This window comes from Sporothrix brasiliensis (assembly GCF_000820605.1).
Source record: "Sporothrix brasiliensis 5110 chromosome Unknown Cont20, whole genome shotgun sequence".
In the NCBI taxonomy this organism is placed as follows: domain Eukaryota; kingdom Fungi; phylum Ascomycota; class Sordariomycetes; order Ophiostomatales; family Ophiostomataceae; genus Sporothrix; species Sporothrix brasiliensis.
Window position 1 is genome coordinate 3,892,587 of NW_024467139.1, and position 21,769 is coordinate 3,914,355.

A 21,769-nucleotide genomic window follows, 5' to 3' on the forward strand; every position below is an offset into this window, starting at 1 on the left:
AGCGTCCCGGTAGTAAGCGGTCGTCGGTGCCGTGTGTTGTCGACTGGTCGGCAATGCGTTTTGGCGTGCAGCTTTCCGGACCGAAGTCAGCGTGTTCTGTACTTTGAACGTTGTGCGTTATTACGACGTATTCCCACCACGTAGCTCCGACAAATGAGAAAGAGGGACGTGCTCTAGCGCCCTGGCCACTGTGGGCTATGAAATTGTGGGGACGCAGTTGTGAGTGGAAAAGTGGACCCATAGCCCTTTCCTGTTCAATGTCAGATGCAAGTGACCACTCTTTCCTATTCGGGCGGACAACCAACAAAACACGACTCAAGTGCTACTGACGACGAACGTACTTGCCGCCGACCATGGTAGTATTTCCTAGAATGGAAAGAAGCATAACAAGAAAATTATAATAGCTAATACTGTTGACTATTCCCCCTTCGACGCACGGTGAGCTTTAAAGCGCGTCGGATACAGTTCATAAATGATTCCACAAAGCCATACTTTCATATCAGTGAAACATTAGTACATTTGGTGAATAAAAGACGGTATCTATACCAAAGGATATTGTTGTAGATTTGAAGTATATCCTGAATAGGATGCTCCTGAAGTGAAAGTTTTGTTTTATCCGACATGGTCTCATTCGTTTTACTTCTTTGCCTCTTCATCGTCTAGGTCATCTAGACCAAAAACGGGGAATGTCAGGATTGCTGCAATGCTGCCCAGTCTTGACAGATTTTTGCCGCAGTCGTGGGAATCACGGAGGATACGCACCTCGCCTCCCTCTTCACGGACCGTGTTGGATAGAGACGCGACTGCTTCTTGGAACTTTCCCTTGTGGAACAAGGACTCATTTGCAAGGAGAACACCGCCCGTGCCTACTGCACCTTCCTGGATGGCCTTTTCGACCGATCTAGCGCCATACGCCACACGCCCGTCCGAATCCCCTTCCCGCACCCGTTCCTGCACGTCCTTGACAAGAGAGAGGTCGCGGTCGAAACGGACGTCGTGAATCTTGGCGAGGACATCTGGGCGCATCATCATCTCGTCAAAAGGTCCCATATTCTTCTTGTTGATATTCTGACGGTACGCAGGGAGCCAGAGGTTGTCCTTGTTTTGGGCGTTTGTAGAGTTTGAGATGTTTGGGGAGCCATCGGCGCTATCAGTGCTGTCTTTGGCCTTCTTGGAGGCCGGCTTTTTGCCCTTTTTGCCTACCGGCTTGGCATCCTGATCGGCGTCGGCCTTTGCGCCTTGCCCAATGGCGCCAAGCGTATCAACGACAATTGCACTGTTGGCCATATGCTGCAGAGCACTGTTGTGCCTGGCAGCAGCGTAGGTACGGACAAAGGCCTGAAAGTTGTGCGCAGCCTCGCCGAGCGACGCAATTAGCAATGGGCACGGATCGCCATGCTCCATGTCCAGGTGGCTCAGCAGAGCGTCCACGGCGGACTCAAACAGAGATTCTTGAAGAGGTGCAAGCGTGCCCTTGGTGCTGCGGGCTTGCTTGGTCTCTTTGCGGTTGTCGCCACCCAATGTCCTGCGCTCAGTCTTGCCGGTTCTTTTGGCTGCAGCCGGCGACGCAGCATCACCGTTGCCGTTTTGATCTCCACTGGCGAGTAAGCTGGCATCGGCCTTGACTGACTCGTTGAAGCGCTCGGCCTCGCCCGCCAGTACACGCACGTTGACGCTGCTAAAGTTCTTGTCAACAAGGAAAACAGCGAGATCTTTATTGCGACGATCAGGCCGAGCAGCGTCCACTATGCGCTGAATTATGTTTTCCGAGAACCCAGTGTCTCTGCGTAATGTAATGACAGACTCTGGGGAGATGCTAACACGACGCATCGGCTGTGCCGCGTTGTCCAATAAGTCCTTCTTTGAGCGGCCAGACTTGCTGTTGGCGGAGTCTTGCAAAGTGCCCATCACGTGCAGTGTCGAGGTGGTGACGTCGAACTCTGTTTCCTTGGCAAGCAGAATTTTGCCTGTCGCGCCGTCTTCGCTTGGCGACGAAGCCGCAGGGTCGCCAAAGATAAGTTTGTCGCCCTCTGCGACAATTTCTTTGAGACACCACATGTCATCGGTGGTGTCCAGGGCAAGACTGACGATGCCTTTGGACTTCATCATGGATGACGCGGCGGCGAGCGTTGCAGCCCAGCCAGTTGCCGTTTTCTGGATAAACCGCATCGTGGCTGGGTGCTGCAAGTATATGCTGAGTGGTTGCTGTTGCCGGAATCCTGGGGAGAGTTGGACAAAGCTATTTGACCAAAAGCATAGGCAGTCGTAGAGTTCGCAAGCCAAGAAGAGGAAATTCCAAGATGCGAGGGTTTCGACCGGATGGGGAAGAAGATAAAATTGCGGTGAAGAGGGGTTGGGCAGATATTTCTACTGAAGAAAGTATATCTGGCTTGGCTTTGACTCTTTCCCACGCTATAAGGCGCATGATAACTGCCCGTAGACCGAATGAAGGCGCAAAAAGCAGATATGTTCAAATCCCATCAAGTAGTGTGTTGTGATGCAGTTCGTAGCTGGCTGGTGACGTCGTTTTTGAAATGGAAAACAACAAGGCTGAGTTTTACTAACACGACGGTGCACGTGAAAAGTGGAACCCTAGCTAGCCACAACCACAAATGGAGTCCTGCCGAATCAGAGCGGCTTATTGGACTTTTCGCCCAAGTTTCCCCTCTATTTTCATGAGATGGCTGCCGTGCTTCGAGTTGCTCCGTATAACGACATACAATGCTTTGTGCATGGTTTTCGCCTCACACGGCATCGCAGTCTTATACGATCATATGACGACCTATTGAGGGAGCTATCATATTATAATAGCATCCAGTTCATTGGGGCGATTTAGTGTCCCGTACACTCAGTCCCATAACGAAGGCGCTTTTCCATATACGGGCAGCCCATCCCTGGCCGGTTTTCACCATTGGGAAACCTCAAATATGTCTTTGCTACGCAGAGCTACCTGCACTTTGGCAGCACTGAGGCCGAAACAGGCACCTCATGTGGTATCCATCCGTTGGTTTGGTGGTGGTCCGGGCAGTTATGGCCGCGGTGGCCCTGGTCCTCGACGTGGTGACGGTGGTGGACGCGGAAGCCGTCGCCGTGGAGGCGGAGGCCGTTATACAGGGCTACTGGCAGTTGCCTTTGTGGTCGGTGCCGGCGTGTACACCTATTCTTCGATCTCAAGCGACAAAGCCAAGGGCAAGGACCAGCAGCAGCCGCCGTCCAAGGTCATCGTCCCAAAAGCCGAGATCGAGTTTGAGACGGCGCCGTTGACAAGCAACGCCGATATTCGCGAGGTCCTCAGCCCGCAACATCGCCAGGTTAAAAACAGCCTTGAGAACCCCGGTGTCTACGCATGGGGTTCCAATTCCGGCCGCGTGGTGGCGCCTGACTCGACCGACTCATTTATCAAGGAGCCCCGGCGCATTGGTTTCTTTGACGGCCAGATCCTACGCGACCTTAGGCTCGATAGCGAGGTTGGTATTGCGGTAACCGAGGGCGGTGACGTGCTGCAGTGGGGCGTCGGGTACTGGGGAAAGACAGCTACGGCATCCAAGGTGCCTCTGGCGCCTGTGACCACGCTCAAGGGCAAAGATATTCTTAAGGTAGCATTGTCAAACGACCGGGTCATTGCGCTCTCGGCCAACGGTGACGTCTACTCGCTTCCGATATCCAAAGAGGACTCACAGCCGCCCAGTGGGGCAGTGATTGCGCCTACGTCGGGGCCTTCCGAACCGTCGCCTACGCCGGCTGCGTCCTCTTGGTTCTGGAGCAGGCCTACAGACTCGACCAACGCAGCGACCTTTGTGGGCTCCAATGTCCGCAAAAAGACTCCTTCCGGCCTGGGCTGGGGTGAGCGTGTCGTTGACATTCGTGGTGGACAAGAGCACTGCCTGCTGCTGACGTCCAAGGGCCGAGTTTTCTCGGCCGTGTCGAGCATGTCCTCATTTCCCACCAAGGGCCAGCTGGGTGTGCCTGGCCTGAATTGGGAAACGCGTCCCCGCGAGCGCCCGCTGGATGCCCCATATGAAATCTCCGGCCTCAAGGGCATCACTGCGACACAGATTGCTACTGGCGACTACCACTCTCTGGTGCTCGCACGGGACGGCTCGCTCTACAGCTTCGGGGACAACTCAACTGGCCAGCTGGGTATCCCCGCGTCGCCCTTGTTCCCGTCGTCGGATGCCCCTGTTAAGGTGCCTGTAGAGAGGCTCTATGAACTTCCGGGAGACAGCAAGGCCGTCGAGCTAGCGGGCCGCGATGCCAAGGACGGCCGCGCAGCTGTGAGAGTCACATCGATTGCTGCCGGCGGCGCGACTTCGTTTTTCACTGTTGACGTGAAGGAGAAGGCTGCCGGTGGCTGGCAGAAGGGTGGCATTTCGACGTCCTCAGACACTTGGTCGTCCGGCTCGGGCATCTACGGCAGCCTGGGCACAGGCAAGTGGGTGCACATTTCAACGACGGGACCGGGCAAGATCCGTGCGCTCTCGGGCCTGTCGGAGTACAGCGAGGCTCTTGGCGCCTTGGTGCCCATCCGTCCGGCACACATTGAAGTCGGAGCTACGCATGCCAGCGCTGTTCTCGACAACGCCACGCGAGTCGGCGCCTCGCCGTCCTCGCGAGAGAATGCCGATACAAATTGGGGCGCCGACACGCTCTGGTGGGGTGGCAACGAGTACTACCAGCTCGGCACCGGCAAGCGCAACAACCAGAGTGAGCCTGTTCACATCGCACCACTCGATGGTGCTCGGCGGCGCTCCACCGTGACATTGCCGCCCGACAGCACAGCCGCGCAGGCACAGGCCAGTCTGGACTTGGCACGCGAGCGCCTTGCTCTGACGCCGCGGACCACCGTGAGACTGGCTGGCAACGGCCGCAAAGTGAGCATCGAGCAGCGCGTAGTCTGCGGCCGGTACGTGTCGGGCGTGTACTCGGGCGTGTAAGCCACGGCAGGTGGGTTGGAATGGTGGTTCAGGATTAGTTAAAGGAACAGAACGGAACGGGTTTGGCGTAATTGGATCCTCTCGCTCACAATTGGATTGTACGTATATTGTGCATTGTCTGTTTTGTCGTTTCCGATATGATTCCCACAGATTGTGATACGTTGGTTTATTGTTCTATTTTCGACGACGGCCACACACTATACATGATAGCACACGGTGCATGTCTCAACAAAATAAAATAAAAATAAGACGCCCATCTCAGTATTTTTATTTCATTTTTCGCTGTCTTTTATCCCTTCATCTGTTCGAAAGAAGTACGCCACAACTCTGCCTATCATTTTCCCTACGCCGTCAGCAGTTCCCAGGCGATAGGCGCATGAAGCCGTCACGCGCAGGATTGCCGGGATTGCCATGCTGGTGATTCTATTCGCTAGGCGGGCATGATGCGACAACCTGTGAAGGCGTGAGACAGGAGAACAACAGTAGCCACTCAGAAACTCGGGTGCCGCTCTTGCACTGTGATGGACCAACAGCGTGCCTTCCGCCTGCCATCGACGATTTGACCACGGCGGATCGATGCGCAATGGGCTGTTTCCTACTGGTGCATGCGAGATATATATGCACGGCGAACTTGAGCCGCTCCTTCCTTCCATTCGACATGATTTCCCCTTGAGGTTGTGTTGCTCTTGCACATCGCATCGCTCTTGCGCTTTCGTGGGTGCCTCATACCCCTTTTGACAGGATAGTACTAGGCGCTTCTATCCAGGTAGCATTCGCTCTTTCCCAATTGTGTAGACTTCTCTCCGCTTCATCATTACTGGATTTGCGAATTCTGACTCTATACCTTTCCCCTCCTTTTCGTCCGTCCCCCGCCTCCTTTTCGTTTTTCTTGAATCCTTATCTTCGTGACTTTCGACTCTCGTCAGCCCCTGTTCGACCTCCGTCCTCTCATCCGTCTCAGTCCCAAACCCTAGCAGCCTGAATCGTCCATGTGGTTCACGGCCATTTTCGACAACGCCTGGGCAGTGCACGGATAAAACGAGATCTCGATCGATTCTGCATTGTGCTACGGACCTGCGTTCAATTCCTTGTTTCGTCCCGCGTCTTGTCTCTCGATTTTCTCCTTCATCGTTTTGCTCCCATCCGACTCTCCCTGCTTGACCGTTCCATTTCGGCCGACTGCGCTCCTACACCCAGACTACTCGTAAGCTTTCTGAGGCGCGGCACTGTACGTTTCTCGCGCTGCCTGGCAAGGGCCACCTTTTTAGAAATTCCGTCTCCGGAGTCCGCCACGTCTTGGCGTCGCGTTTCCTCAGCGGCTTGCATCCTCAGACGCCAGGACGACCCTAAGACCACGCGCCCGTGTTTCCCCATACAACGCAGTTGTAAGTCAGCCTCGCGTGGAGTGACTGACAGCGGGCGTGAAACAATGTCGAAGAACTAACGGCGTTTCGCTTCAGGATGTGGGGCAGCGGCCTTGGAATGGTTGCCCGTCGCTGAATACGAACAGGCGTTGAGACAGGTAGAAGCTACCAAAAAGAACGCGACACTTGTGAAATCGACTCGAAGCATTGGGGCCAGACGCAAGCCGGTCCCGAATAGAAACTAAGCGTTCTCCCCTCACCCCTGTAACACGCCGCATAAACTCCACAAGGACTGCATCGCTATTGTCTGTTCCCGTTTTCTGGCTTCCCCATTTAAGTTTGTGGGTGGGTGCATCCTTTTATTTCGAATCTCTCGTCGCTCCATTTACTTGTCTTCGCGTCGCTCTTGCTCTTTGCCCCTTTTCTACAACTTTTGCGCAACACTCACTCGACTTACACGGATTACGTTACCAATTCTTTCACCTTTCGGGGGTGGAGACGGGCTGCTTTTCGCTTGCGAACCTCTGCCTTGGTTCTTCGTGAGCTTTTGCGCTCTCGCTTCCATCCAGGACGGAACGCCCCGTTGGCACGATACGATGGACCGCTTCTCCCGCTTCAGACGGCATAAGAAGACCGCTGCGGCGGCAGCAGGAGCAACAGAAGAAAAGCCAGGCGGCCGAACCCATGCACCCACGGACTTGGCGCCACAAACACAGACAGCTGAGCAAAGCCTACCCGCACCGCTCTCTCGCCCCAGGACCTCTGCGGGGCTGTCTGCGCCGACGACAGTTTCACTGGCGACGACGCCCTCTGCAGATACGGGCGAGAACGTCAGACTTATGACTAGCTCCTCACACTTGCCATCCACCTCTTCCTCCTTCATGAGTGTCACCGACGGCGCACCTCTCCCACAAGTTGAGCCCAAGGCGCAGCAGCAGCAAAAGATGCGCGGCCCGCTACGCTCTTCCCGGTCGCCCTTTCGAAACCTTTTGCGCTCCTCGACAAAACGGTCACGAGGGTCGCCGTCCCCAGTCACGGCATCACCACCGCCACCACAGGCTCTCTCTAGATCTCCTACGGCTGGTCTCAGCAGCCAGATGCTGAACATCTCTCTACCATCCGATGGGGACACGCCAGTCTCGCCGATGCGAATAGCACCGAAATACAAGCGCCACTCAGCACAATCGGCTACATCGACCGACATACCCAAAATGCCTGCTTTCCTCAATCTCTCCCCGCAAGGTATGTCCTAACCCGTTCCGCACGTTGGCACAAATTACCCGTCGTATTGTGCTAACTAAGAACTCAGAAATTGAGCACAAGTACCAAGACTTGGTCTGGATGGAGCGCGATCGTTTACAAAACTCTACAACAGCACCAACTGGGCGCTGGACACGTGTGTCCGGACCCCACTTGCGATTGCTCGATCGTTATATGAACGTCCAGCCTTGGGAGAAGAACCGCGTGAAGCTCAAGGTGCCGCCTGGACAGATCGACTACATCAATGCTTCGCCGATTGTTCTTACAACCACAGCTCCTTCGCACGCGCAACGCCCTCCAGATAGATACATCGCCATGCAGGGTCCAAAAATCAGCTCGGTTGACCACGTGTGGCGCATGGTCTACGAACAAATGCGGTCTCCTGCCGTCATTGTCATGTTGACCGAGACACACGACGGCATACAAGAGAAATGCTACCCCTACTTTCCTCGGAGCCCCGATGACTCCCCCATAATGATCAACGACCACGACGAATTCGGGGACGGTTTTCATGCGAGCGTTCACTGTGCGGAAATCGAGGAGACACCATTTGGTGATGCGATTGAGCTTCGGCGCCTTGTTCTTCGTGTGCACAAGAAAGCATCTCCAGCCTCAGCACTCTCTGCAAAGCGGGCCTCAAGTACTAGCAGTCATTCAGCTGGCAATTCTACCAAGGACAAGGACAATACCAATGGGCTCAATGGTGGCGCCAAGAAGGCCACGGATCCGTCCCCAGCAGACAAGGCGATCGGTCTTCGCGTGCCAGCCAAGGACGAAGACGGTGATTCTGTGATGAGCGAAGTGTCGGCCGGATCAGCATCGTCACCAGCGACAGCCATCGACTCTGCATCTGTACCTTCAATTACAGAGACAGACGAAGCCGGCACAAGTAGAGTCATCGATATTAGTGAATACGAAGACGAGCGCATCGTATATCACTTTCTCTTCAAGCGGTGGCCGGATTTTGGTGTGCCTGCAATAGACGATGTGGAGAGTTTCCTCGGCCTCATGCGCTTGTCGGCCGAGAAAAACGCCGATGCCCAGAACCCGCGTATTGTGCACTGCAGCGCAGGTGTCGGGCGCTCAGGCACATTTATCGCTCTGGAGCACCTCCTCCGCGAGCTTGATATGGGCGTGCTCGAAAACTACGACGTCAATTTTCCGCCAAGCGAAGTAGAAGATGTGGACATGGACGGCGCCGACGGTCACAGCGGTCGAGGGCGAATAGCGAACTCAGCACTCCACCAAAATGACTCGGCATCACCAGCGTCTAGTGGTACCGGTACAGTGGACCGGACATCGATCGGATCCAATTTGCTAGGGAGCAAGTCACAGTCGCCATGCGACGCCAACGACCTGATCTACACGACAGTCAACCAGCTCCGCGAGCAGCGGCGCATGATGGTGCAGGGCGAGAGTCAATACCGCTTTATCTACCATGTGCTTCGCAAGCTATGGCTAGAGAAGTACCGGGTTGTCGACAGTGACAACAGCCAAAGCCACGGCCAGAGTCAAAACCAAAGCCAGGGCAGCAATGGCATGGACGACGATGAGGCATCTGAATGCTCAAATGAATTGGAGCCGGCAGCGAAGCGGCTCGAGGTCGACCCAGCGGCCGTAATGAAATGAACGGATTGGTCCCGGCCATACAAATACACAACATCATAGAAAATGGAGGCGAACCGTTTCATTGCATTTGCTATTGCTTAGACCAGGCGTCCTTACTTTCACTCGTATGAAACAGCGACTCAAGACTATATGCACAGCTAGGTTATACTCTTGTTTATCATGGAATACGGCGAACCGAGCTGCGTTTTCTGGTTTCTATTTCTATTTCTTTTTCTTGCTTTCTTTTTTATCGGCATACCATAGCGACGGTGCGGAATGTGCAACTATTTACACTATATACAAAATATAATGTTCTGTCATTCAATAGCGAACCACATTGTGGTTTCAATATTGCTCAATGCCTCACAGGGTTGTTTTGTAAGTTTGCGGCGTCGGAAGAAACTGACCGATGAACCTAGAGGGACGACCACGTCTTTAGTGTCTTCTAACCGGAGGTGATTTTATTTCGTCAGTTTTATTTATTTATCTTCTCAAGTCCCGACGAACAGGCCCGTCCAGATGCCAGGAGGGTTTCAGAGTAGTCGGTAAAGTCGTCTCGTTGTCGTCCTTTTTACCAGCGGAGAGTTTTCCCTAGCTCTCAATAAGCCCACGCGCACACACTGTGAGTCAAGCAGACGAAAACCCCTATGCCATGGCATCCTGTATATGTTTGCCGTGTTCCTGGAGCATTCAAGTACCAGACCCGAGCCGTGCCGTGATTTGCTTTCGTGTTCGCGTTCACTTTCGCACTACAGTCTCTCGGTCCCGCGAAACCCCAAAACCCCCCTGCGCCGTGACGTAGTCACTTGCGTCTTAAGGGACAGCAGCGATGCTAAAATGGGACTTGTCAGAGGAGGGGGGTATGCGGGAGCGAGAAAATAAAGAGAAACTAGAAGGATTAGAGGGATTGGTGGTCTCCATTATGGGTCGGCGGCCCGTCACGAGCGGGAGCGCATGGGAGAACGTACAACATATGTAACCGTACAGAGAGTGACGAGAGAATGCAACGCCGCATTCAATCCCCCCTCCACCCCACCACCTTTAGCGGATACATTTTCACACAGCGAACCGACTTGAGATGCTGGCAAAATGTCACGCATATGAGAAATTTGTCATTTCTCACCGGGCAGTCTCCTTCTGACCCTACACAGAAAGAGATTATAAGGAGGTAGCGAACATGAGACGACAAGCCTCGAAGTGGATGACAGCAAAGGGATGAGCGCAAAAACATGAACGTGACGAGAGTATAATTGGGAGAAGATCACGAATGATGGGACGAACATGGTCCCAAGTGCTTGGAATACGTGGTTCGGTTAAAGAAAGCTGGACTTTATCAGGACGAGAGAAGGTGAGGACGAGTAATGGTTACTGTTTGTTCTATGGCTCTTGTCTCTGTACATTATCTTGAATCTCTTCCCCACTTGCACCCTACCCCGTTCGTCCTTTCATTCTGCACGAAGGTACGGCAGATGAACGGCCCGCGTTTGATGGCCGAGGAAGGTCCCTAAATAGGCACATATTCATTCCTATTTAGGAAGTCCTGCCGAAAAGACCGGTCTGGGGAAGTTACTTTCTTACACGAAGAGGGCAGCGAGGTTCGTTCTACTTCCAGTATTGCCCCGAGTGACTTCCGAGAATATATTGTCACCGGTGTAGAGTTGCACGCAGTTCAAAAGGTGGATTGCCGTGCCGTACCAGTCTCGGCTTTACCTTTGTGACGGGTGGAGTAATTCGAGAGAACCAAAAGGGACAAATGTTACATGCAGACGTTTTGACTTTTTCGATCATCTGCCGTGAGAGTATACGTTGCAAATGGAATACTGACGTTTTGTTATCGAAATTAGAAACGCAAAGGATATGACAGGTGAAATAGACGGCAAATTGCCCAATAATCCTGACAGTACGGAACAATATTCCGCTCTCAATGCTCACGGTCCCTATTATGACATTGTTCAGGAAGCGGAGCTCAGAACAGGAAGTTGCAGATATCTTCTGAGTAATTGACTGGAAGCAAAGAAGCATCTTCCTAGAAAGGGCGGGACAAGGCCACAACTTGCGAATCAGTCCACTCAGTTTTGCCTTCGTCTCGTGGCTGTATTGCTGTATTGTCTAATGCACTCCTCTCCTTTTGATTACCCTAAGGAGGCAGATGCATGTTATCGCGAAATTAGGAAATAAATACAGAATGCGCACTATGCACGCACATGCCATGTGCTGCTTGTGGCCTCGTTGCGCATGGACAGGGAGAGGGACGGCGCGAAATAGTTGCGGCACATGGCACGCAGAACGACATCATCTTGCATAAAATGGATAAGCGCCATTTTTCAATCATTTCATCTTGTCTCGTGGATTTCTCTCTGAAATGTTGTCTGCGAAGGGCATGCAGGTTCGTCGCAATCATGCCGGTTATTCGTTTCGCCGTGCATGGACGTGTTACAACCTCCTAAGAGGACGGCGACGAATTATGCGAGCTTGAGAGGAGCAGACGAAAGACAAAAGAAGACATGCGACGAACAGGTGGACGAACGACAAAGGAGGCGCAACAGACCAGGTAATAGGTCACAGGGTCATTTCCAAGCCATGATGCCTCAGAGGCCTAGATGTTGCAGGGGAGCCTACTTTGATACAGGGAGACTCCTGCACGATACGCCGATCACCACCCAGAAAAGGTAACACGGTCTGCCATGCGTGCCCTACACAGGCGACTGTTGGGTAACAGTATCCTGCCGGCGTCTCCTTTGGCGCGGGTGGGTGATGTCAGATGAACCGAAACCAGAATACTGTGCAAATGAGCAATGTTGGGCAGAATTGGTGAAAGGCAAAAAGCGAACTGCCTCGGGGAGTTTGGAGTGAATGCATCTCCAGTGAGCACTTTGCGTACAATACAAGGTACGAGGCTGTATTAAAGCAGCAAGTTCTTCTGTACGAGACGAATGGACGACAGAAAAAGGAAAAAGATAAAAACAGCAAATCTGCCAGTCACTAGCCTTCCTGTCTCCCGGGAGATATTGGAATTGCTCAGGTGTATCCGGTGCACGGCGGGTACTGTATTCGTCGAGAAGAAAAGGCTCACTGGCGAGAACGAAACTTGGTGCAAATGTGCTTTGCATGATTGGTTGCGCAACGGTAGCCCGTCCCCGTCACATGGAAGAGCGGATCTGTGTCGTGTGTCGATCACAGGCCAAAAAAGACACGGGATTAGGGTTGCATTCGACAGTGTGGGACACAGGCACAGGTACTGCGCAGGCTCTGCACGGGGAAGTGAAAATACTCTGTGAAGTCGATACGGCCCAGAATATGATGTGTTCTCGCTGCTGGCGTCACCTCCTGTTCGCTCCGTTGTCACCCGCCGAGGTCACTCCATCACAAGTCGTCACATTTGCCGTGCATTTGCCATGGCCTTTCGCCAGGACCACGAGAGGTGACTTGCATGTGGCAGAGTGTCGACCGAAGAGGCTGATTTCACCGATCGATGCGTGTCGGAGGTGCTGTCGCTTGTCGTTCTCGTTTCCATCCCTCGTAGTGTAGAATCATATTTCTAAACATAGTCTTGGGTAGGACACAGGTCGCACGCAAGTGCTAGTATGTGCCACGTAATTACGTTGCATATCCTCACGGTCGAACTTGTACGTAGAGAGTGTCGAGACAAAGTGCTCAAGGATCTGTTCTGTACTCCCTCAGATACTGTTCATATTCGGCATCTGTGGGCAAGTCCTGTGCTAGCACGGCGTCGGAAGGCAAGCACGATGTTCTTCCCGCTGGCTTTCCCTTTCGGACAGAAGAAACGATCCGACAGACGCGGTGAAGAAAGATCAATGGTGACAAATTCTCGCATGCGGAAAGAGCCACCACATGCAGTCAGCCGGACCTTCCCTTCTTCACCGCACCCAATTATTTTTAAGCGTGCGCATATACCCGCCCCTTCCCGAGCACAGCATCGCTCCTGCTTGTTACCTTACGTACTCCGTAGTCTCCGAAAAGTCGAGTTCATCCTTTCTTTCGCCGACCTCGCCTCAAAAAGGAAAGCAGTCAAATCTCCCAACAACACCAAATACAAAACTACACAGATTCGTTCCTATTCCTTGCCCCTGTCACCCCTGATTTTATGAGAAGTGACACGGCCATGTGGAAAGAGCAGGGCTTCAAAACACTGGCACCGTTCAGTGCGTGAGAAAAGTCCAAGAAGCAAAAAGCCACGAGGAAAGACATGGCGATGCGACGTTATATTACGACGTTGTTTTGAGGCACGGCGAAATTGTGCCGTCGAGCATTTTCCACTTCTGACAGGCCCTTTCAACATCAGGGGCCTGGCCTGGTCAACAGCCCCGTTTCGTGGACCCCTCCCCCCCTGCTAAACTATTTCTGCCCAATCCAAGGGTGCAATAGTCAACGTCTGGAAGCCTTCCCGATAGAGTATGACGGAGCGGAGCTACTAAGAAATAGAGCTGACCTTTTCTGCACGTCTCTGCAAGGAACCATGTGTCACGTATTCGATTCCGCCTTTTTTTGTTTTTGCTATTCTCTTGCCTGCCGAATTGTTCATTCTCGTCCCATATTAATTGGCAAATTGTCGTGCGCCACGAAACGTTATGGTCTCTGCGAGGTATGGATTTCGTTGTATCATCTGTTACGCGTCACCTTGGCACCTCGATTCGTCTCTGGGCCTGTCGGTCCTTGGCTTCCGGGGATTCTCCGATGTTTTGTGTTTTCCACGGCCTCGTTATTTCGTCCCCACCCACTCTGTTTTTCAGGGTCTGTTCAGCTGGCGAAAGTACTTTCCCGCCCACCAAGCCCGGCCATTTCCACGGGAGATTCGAGACCCTGGCATCTGCCGTCTAGTCTCGCTACTGTGTCACGCATGCGTTTTCTCGAAACATCCGAGTCATTTCAAAGATCTTCTTTGATATGTCGTACGGAGTATTGTATACGGATATTCCCAACTGCTTCTCTTGTATTGTTGCTTTCTGTTCGTCGCTAGTCGACTGCACCGAAGCCGGAAGGCGTCCTCAATCGGAGCATTTTGAATACAGTGTTGGAACCTCCATTTGCCGGGTGTTTACACTACCCGACCAATACGCCAGCATGCAGGGTCCAATCCTCGATTTAACCACTCGGTATTTTGCCATGTGTCTTCAAGCTCTTCCAGCTCCTTCCAGTTGGCGTAGTTTATTCGCTGTTTCGAGCACTGGCCATGCCAACCTCCTCTGCCCGGTTTCCAGCAGAAAAGACGGAAAAGTTGTCCTTACGTCTCTTTTACTTTACCTTCGACGTGTCTTCTCTCCGCCGCCACGCCAATTTTTTTTTTAAAAAAAATTTGTTCGTTGTGCCGCATTTTAATTCTCACGCAGGAGCTGCATCCCAAAACGGGTCCATACTTGTATGTAATAGCGTTTGCTTGTACATTCCCAATCCACGTTCTGTTTTCCTTTCTGCTTCTAGCGCCTTTCCAAATGGCAACTACAAAGTCGTGACACTGCAAGAATCATGACAAACCCAAAAAAGCCCGCCACCAACATCCGGGCTGCCGTACGCTAACGCTCTGTTGGCTTGGCTCGGTTCCTGGCCCTGGCTGGCTTTGCCCGGCTGGTTGGTTCCTTTTGGTTGGCGCTCCTTTCGAGGCTTTGTAAGCTTTGGCTGCGCATTGGCGGTTCTTGTCTTGTCAAGCGATGCCACTCCCAAAAGTCCAAAATGCCTTCAAACTCTAAAGTACAACGTAATTGTTTCCTCAGCTGCTATCGTCCTTCTTGACAGTTTCTTCCGGCGCCTCTAAGGACTCCCTTGCGAACTGTTCCCATTGTGACAGATGAGGGATTGGCTCTCCGTTCTCCGTCGCTTCACAACGGCGTACGCTAACATGATATGGCCGTGGGAAATATGGGACATATCCACTTTCGGCCCTGTGCGGTTTGATTGCCTCCAGCGTTGCTGCAGTGGGCATAACAAGGTGCAATAGCCCCACGCATTACGTCTGTCAACTACGAAGTAGTCGTTTTGAGAACCCAGTTTTTTGCTCCTTTCCCTTGACGACTTGCCCAAGACAGCTTTGCCCCCATTTGTCCACTACCCCCATACCCCCGTTCGTCATCGGTACGGAGTATTACTCGTTACCAGCCGATCGGGGCCTACGCCACTGACCTGGAACCTCTCAGAAGCACGGTGTCTGTGTCTGTCGGAGTCTTTGGTAAAGGGGCGTCAGGCGGTTATCAGGAGAGAACGTCAGCGCGGGAATATCGTGGCACATGAATGAGCAAGGCGGCCAAAGAAGTGGACCACACTTGGAGGACCAAAAAGAGAATTGAGGACACAAGAGGCAAAGGCGCACACTAAGACGGCTGCTCATCATGGTCTGACCATCAGATGGCACTTGGGATCCCAGAGGTCGTCGCCCTATCGTAACTGGTTCTTTGTTAATAAATCGCTAAGACGCCGGGCCTAGCTCGTCCTGGTCTGGCCTGGCCGCCTCCGTCTCGTCTCTGGGGCCTGGCCATCACAATGCGTTTTGGCTTGTCGCGAATGCAGAAGAACGACCCCGCCCTACCCGATTTTTGGAGACCAAAGGGTGAGGCGAAAAGGAAGCTGATCCTGTGTGGAATTGAGGACGGGAGAGAAGGAAGGAATAAAGACGGACAGAGTGGCCTGGAGCAAATGAGTTCTTGTTCACACCGTCTGGCATTTTCATCTCGTGTCTCGCCAGCTCGTCCCCTCCCTTGCCTTCTTTCCGTGTTTTGGATATTCCCATCCATCCCACACGCTCTCCACCGAGGCATTAGAGCTGCCACACCCCAGCACATGCGCACACCTCCTTACGCCGGGACGCTCCTGCTTCCATCCGCGGCCTTGGTTCGTTGCTGCTCTTGACCTTGGTTTCCTTGCGTCGCTCGGCGCCACGGAAGGAGCCACTGTCTTTTCCCCGGGTCGTTCTTTCCTTCTTTCGTATTCTTCTTTTCCTGTCCCGACTGGCTGCGACCGCCTTCTTCTACTTCTGTTTTTCGTCCTCCTGCCGTTTTTGCCCCTCCGTGCGACCGCAAGACATACGAGACACCGTCGAGCCTTGACCTCCCGACCGCTCCTTCCACTTTGCCCTGCACGCTCTTCTTTGTCCTGTTCGTCCCTTTTCCTCCTTCCTTCGACATACATAACGCCGCTCCCACGCCTCCCTTCGACGTCGGACATGCTGCCTCGCTTTCGCTTTCCTCCTCGCCCACCTCCTTCCGTCGCAGCAGCACCCCTGGCGCCATTCCGATTCTCGCCTGTCGCTTCCCCGTTGGCCGGAGTCCTCTGAGCCAAATCAGAAAGCAATCACACGCTGCTGCCCACCACCACACCGCGACCCCAACCAGCCTGCAGCACAACCACCGCGCACTAATACGACACGAGCGAGTGTGTATGCAATACGGAGTACATTCGTACACTGGCCATATTTACGACAAAGAAACATCCCGGACCGGTTGGTATAAGGAAAAGGCCTGGGTGGCATTCGCCGACGAGACCGAGGCCGGACATTCGTTCCTTCCTCGTCTGATCAAATATCTCAAGCAACACGATCCTTCCTCTATGGACATGAATTAAACTACTTCTACGTCGTACGCCTCCCTGCCTGTTGCTCCTTCCTCGCCAATCGCTCGTTTTCGTTGCAGCGTTGCCCTCTATCCCTTCCCACCCAATTCTGATCATCGCTCGAAACCCCCACGATCTCGACGCCCTCATCTCTCCTTTGTTTTCCACGTTTTCTTCAACGGCCGCCACCACAGCACCAGATTCAGCGACAAAACGCCCCCCGGCCTGACCGACCTGCACGATCATCGTGGGCTGCAGCCGATAAGATAGCCACCAGTGGGCGTCTCGGCCAGCCATGACGTCGATTGTAAGTTGACTTGCAGCATGCATCCCACGCGCATCTTCACCTCCCGCTCGCTTTTGGACCAAGATGCCCTCGTGTTGCCCTTCCTCGTCTATCTTTTTATGCTTTGTTCTCGTTCTGTTGTTTCGTTGTCACTTTGCTCTACTATATCACCCTTGGTTCTCTGTATCCTTTGCCCACGTTTTCTCTCCTTTTTTTTCCTTTTGAGTCGCACACCCGTACACCTGGCACTCTCTTTTCTATCCCCTTGCGTTTCGCTGTACTTCGTATCTTTTGACGGCTCCTGGTTGGCGCCTCAGTCCAGACACGTGCTGGTTCGTTCCTTTGTCCTGTTTGCCTGCGTACACAAAGACCAAACCGGCCTCTGAGTCCACCCCCACGACAGTCGCCCATCGCGACACGGAATCATCGTTTACTACGGCCTCCGCCATATCTCATCCGCTCGCCGTCTGGGGCTCTCGTTTGCTGTTCTCTCGCCTGGCTCACCGCCTCGTCCGAAAAAGTCACCCATGACACTCGCACATGCATCCACCAACCCACAATCACTCACACGCAAATGTCCAAACTGCCAACCAACTCGCACATACACAGCACACCAACATGCACCTTGCATCTGCGCCGCATGCACTCTCTGCACGTCTCGTTCGTCCAACGGCAACACACAGCAAACTGGAGCAAGCACGCACGGTGCCCCATGACACACATCGCGCCACTGAGCGACACGCGAAATAGGCACACCGAGCGAGCGAGAGCCGAACTGCCCAACAGCGCCCCCAAATAAGCAGCGACAATACGAATGGACAAACGGCAGAGTGCAAGCCACAACAGCACGGGCGAGCAGCCAGCAGAGCTCGCATCTCTCGTTCACACCCGTCTCCCGGTGATACAACCATAATCGCAAGCAGGGTGATACGCAACTGAGACCAACACTGTGACTCCGTCATTCGTCACATCTGTATCCGTCGCCGGCTCTCGCTCTTCTCGCTTTGTTTGCCTAGTTTTCTTTTGTGATGTCGTTTGCTCTTGTTTGGCTCTCTGCGCACACCCAACGGTGCACAACAAACACATCCGTCCTTCCAGCTTGGCGATTCGGCTTGACCCCCACCCTCAGGTTCATTTCGAGAATCTCCAGCAGACATCTCACATTCGCCCCTCTCCCCCTCACCCAGGTTCCCCTTTTTTCATCCCACTTTGTATCCCTCCCCCCCCCCCCCCCCCACGTCCCACGATTCATGACGCCGAGACACTTCCTCGCAATACACCACGTTGTCCCACATGGTCCTGCCCAGGCTTTGGTTTCGACGGGCTCGGCCACCAGAGCTAGCGTTGCGCACGCCTTCTTTCTCTCAGCTAGTTTGTCGTTTGCCTTCATGGGTTGGTCATCATATGTCTTGTACCCAATCTTATCAGGGCTTCGTTTGTGTTGTTGAAAAGGAAAGGATCCGTTGACCATACTTTTCCGCCCTTTCTTCATAGTTGAAACTCCCAATTTTGTGGCGTTGTTGCACCAGAAACACTTGCACGCCCCTTTCGTTTGCCTCTCTTATCACGTACCCGTCCTTCGTTTCTCATCCTTTGTACCCCTCATGCTTATTTCTGGGCCTGCATGTGCATCTCTCTTCTGTCTTGCGGTTGGCTTCGTTTCCTCGGTTCCGTGGCTCTTGTTGCTCGATGCGGTCATCTGATTCCGCCTCGAAAAGTTGTGGCAAGGACAATACCAGAGACCAGAAAAGCTTATTTGCTCCTATTGGCACCGTAATTACTTTTCCCGTTCGTCCCGGCGGCGTTCTTCCCTCCATGCCTTCGCCTCCCGTTTTATTACCTCCTTCCCTTCTTCTAGACCTTCCCGCTCACCCCTTTCTTTTTCATAACACACCCCTTCTTATTGTTTGACCTTTGGTCGTCGTCTTGTATATTTGCCACACTTACTCCCCTGGCTCCTCGTCTCCCATTCTGCCCATCATCTCGTCTGAGGCTTCTGAAGATGACAAAAATGCGCACGACTTGCACTTCCTTCACCAACATTGGGCATCCAGTTCCGAGACCAAACGCAAAACCGTCGCCATGATGCTAATATCAAATTTCCAGCTATGTCTCGCGCACTTTTGCGAGGTGCACGGCCCTACGCCGCTAATGGTCACAGAGGGCCTGCCCGTAAAGTGCAGCTCTTGCGACGACCATGACGCACCCGATATCATGTCCGCTGTCGCCTCAGCGGTATCCTCCATCACATCCTCGCCTTCCTCCTCATCTACACCTCACGCCGCCGCCACAGCAGCGACCGTCGCAGTTGCCGGTGCACTCCGTAAGATGAGCCTTGGCCAGCCGTCACTGCGCAGTCTACCTGACAGCGAAGACCGGCCATCGTCACCTGCGGATATCCCGACAGCAAGTGCTTCGCGCCGCTCTCCTCGCTCCTCGGCATCACCAAAAGACGTGCAGAAACAGGCGCAGACCCAGCCAATACCGTCTCAAAAATCACGCGTAGATCCCGCGACGAGCAACTTTCGCAAAACCTACGACGAGTCGGTCACAAAGCGCGCGATCCCTTGTGACAACTGCGCCATGACACTTCCCGGTGGCATCAACTCTGGTAGCAACACGGGAACAAGGAACCCCAATGGCGGCGGCAGCACCAGTGCGCCTGGCAGCAGTAACACGGATACTCGTAATCCTACGCTGCGGACGCGTGTCCCTTGCGCGCGCGTGTATGACGGCGCACCAGGTGATGCTTCGCCCCGCCTCCTCCATCCTTCCTCATCCTCTGCGTCATCGTCGACATCTTCCGACGCCGAGGGCGACGAACGGCAATCATCACAACTCCATCGCAACCACCACCGCCGTACGGGTACCATGACGTCCGTAGGGACATCACGCTCCAGCACGTCATCGTCGGCATCTCACCTAATGAGCAGCCATACCCACTACATGAACTACACGTCGACGCACGAGCCTGTGTCGGCCAAAGCCTTTGGCAACATCCGCGCTTCGTGCCTGCGCACACTCACCTTGGAGACACTCCCACGCAGCCCGGCGTCATCAGCCATGGCAGCCAGCGGCGGTATGTTTGCGACCACGTCGCAGCCTACAACCCCTCTGCCGCTCGGGGCCACATCCTACTTTACCTCTAATCCCCACAGCGCCGCCAGCGCGTCGGCTACAGCTGCAGCAGCTGCTAATGGTGGCCCCTTGTTCTTCGGCGACTCGGAGACCGGCTACACGACTGCCCATGTGTTCCGTGTGGCCGACGTGCACGCCCGCGGCCATAAGCGTATGTATGCGCTCATCGCGCTCAACACACACCGCGAGCGCACGGCTATGAAGGCTTTTGGCTTCGTCTCGGCTGCCTTCAACGACTTGGCCACCTGGATCCAGCACCTGGCCGATGCGGAGGCAGAGCGTGTTGCGCCGCACAATGAGTCGCCGGCCACGTCTTCACCCTCGGGCGACAGCAGTCCGTTGGCAAACACGAATCCAGCTTTCGGTTTCGATCGCTCGCCGCATGTGTCCCCACCACCCACGCAGCCATCGTCGGTCGCCAACGACAGCGGCAGTAGCTTCCTCGTCGCTGCGGGCAATGGCCTATCGCGCCGTATGGGCCCTGGTTTTGCAGGCTATGGCGGTCTCGGCAGCTCGACTGCGGCGTCGGTGCGTGCCCGTGGACTTCCTGAGATCCTAGGTATGCCTGACTTCTTTATCGAGCTGCACGCACGCTTTGTGCGTCTCCTTTTGGAGTTGGGCGTGGCTCTGAACCAGTGAGAGAGCCAGGAGCCTCTGCCCTCTCACTGCAATCGATTTACTACTTCTTTTTAATATTTTATTCAACTCTACTTCTCATATCAACAACGGTCCCTGAATCGGCAGGCCCGGTATCACATGAAGGGGGCCACGTTGGTCCTGTACAATTCACGCACCTTTTGTTTTCGACATGTCTTCATCCCCCAAACCTCATCTCGCCACCCAACAGCACCTTGCCTTCATATGGCCGTTCATATTAGGACTATATTTTAATGTGTTGGCGATAACACTGGACTTGGAAAGATGGGATGCATTGGATGGGGATGTTTGCCGCGAACGCCTCTACGATGATGACTATTTAGATTTTTTGATGCCTTTTTGGAGCATTTTTTAGAAACACTACAGCGTCTGCATTTATGCGACATGGAAACAGCAATGGAAACCAAGGGGCCACATTTTTGTGTTATATAGATTGGTTTTTTGTTCTGTTACACGGGACAAATAGGGAAAGGGATACATAGGAGATGGATATACCCTGTTTGGTTTCACGTTTTGTAACTTTACGTCGATAAATAACAAATGCTTCTCGACGTACCAAACTATGGAAAGGTGGTCCCGTCATTCCTGTCTCGCCTCCTGTTCTGTCGTTTCAATTCGCCGTAATACACGAGCTTCGTCTGAAGAAACGCGGCTGCGATAACTACGACTGGTTGTTTAGGAGCCTTTATTACTAACCTGCCTAGTAGAAAAGCAGGTCTCTATACTTATTAATTCTCATTTTTCATTTTTTAGAAAAGAGAAAAAAAATTAAACATAGTGAAAAAATAAAGACATTTTATATATACCTTATCACACATTTTAAGTCTCGCGTCTTTCCTTAAAGAACAGATCATATGGAAAATAACAATGCTAGAAAACGGGCCTCATAGAAGATATATTCAGGGGTCGGCCGTGAAATAAATAATTCAGGCCTTATGTTACGATAATTTGAGCACGGTATTGCT

At 53.3% G+C, this 21,769-nt stretch overlaps 4 protein-coding genes across 4 annotated transcripts; 3 read left to right on the plus strand and 1 right to left on the minus strand.

The window, feature by feature from the left end:
- Positions 1 to 636: 636 nt before the first annotated feature.
- On the minus strand, positions 637 to 2,169 carry SPBR_07151 (uncharacterized protein; the record flags this gene model as incomplete). The annotated part of the gene is made up of 1 exon (XM_040765405.1): positions 637 to 2,169. One exon carries the CDS (start codon positions 2,167 to 2,169, stop codon positions 637 to 639), a length of 1,533 nt encoding a protein of 510 aa, XP_040617035.1.
- Positions 2,170 to 2,927: 758 nt separating this feature from the next.
- SPBR_06868 (mitochondrial protein) lies at positions 2,928 to 4,934 on the plus strand (the record flags this gene model as incomplete). Its single annotated transcript, XM_040765124.1, has 1 exon — positions 2,928 to 4,934. One exon carries the CDS (start codon positions 2,928 to 2,930, stop codon positions 4,932 to 4,934), a length of 2,007 nt encoding a protein of 668 aa, XP_040617036.1.
- A 2,245-nt stretch (positions 4,935 to 7,179) lies between these two features.
- On the plus strand, positions 7,180 to 9,187 carry SPBR_06867 (protein-tyrosine phosphatase 2; the record flags this gene model as incomplete). Its single annotated transcript, XM_040765123.1, has 2 exons — positions 7,180 to 7,540; positions 7,608 to 9,187. The coding sequence occupies 2 exons, from the start codon at positions 7,180 to 7,182 to the stop codon at positions 9,185 to 9,187; spliced, it is 1,941 nt and encodes a 646-aa protein (XP_040617037.1).
- A 9,904-nt stretch (positions 9,188 to 19,091) lies between these two features.
- Positions 19,092 to 20,786, plus strand: SPBR_07031 (uncharacterized protein; the record flags this gene model as incomplete). The annotated part of the gene is made up of 1 exon (XM_040765286.1): positions 19,092 to 20,786. The coding sequence occupies one exon, from the start codon at positions 19,092 to 19,094 to the stop codon at positions 20,784 to 20,786; it is 1,695 nt and encodes a 564-aa protein (XP_040617038.1).
- Between the last annotated feature and the right edge of the window lie 983 nt (positions 20,787 to 21,769).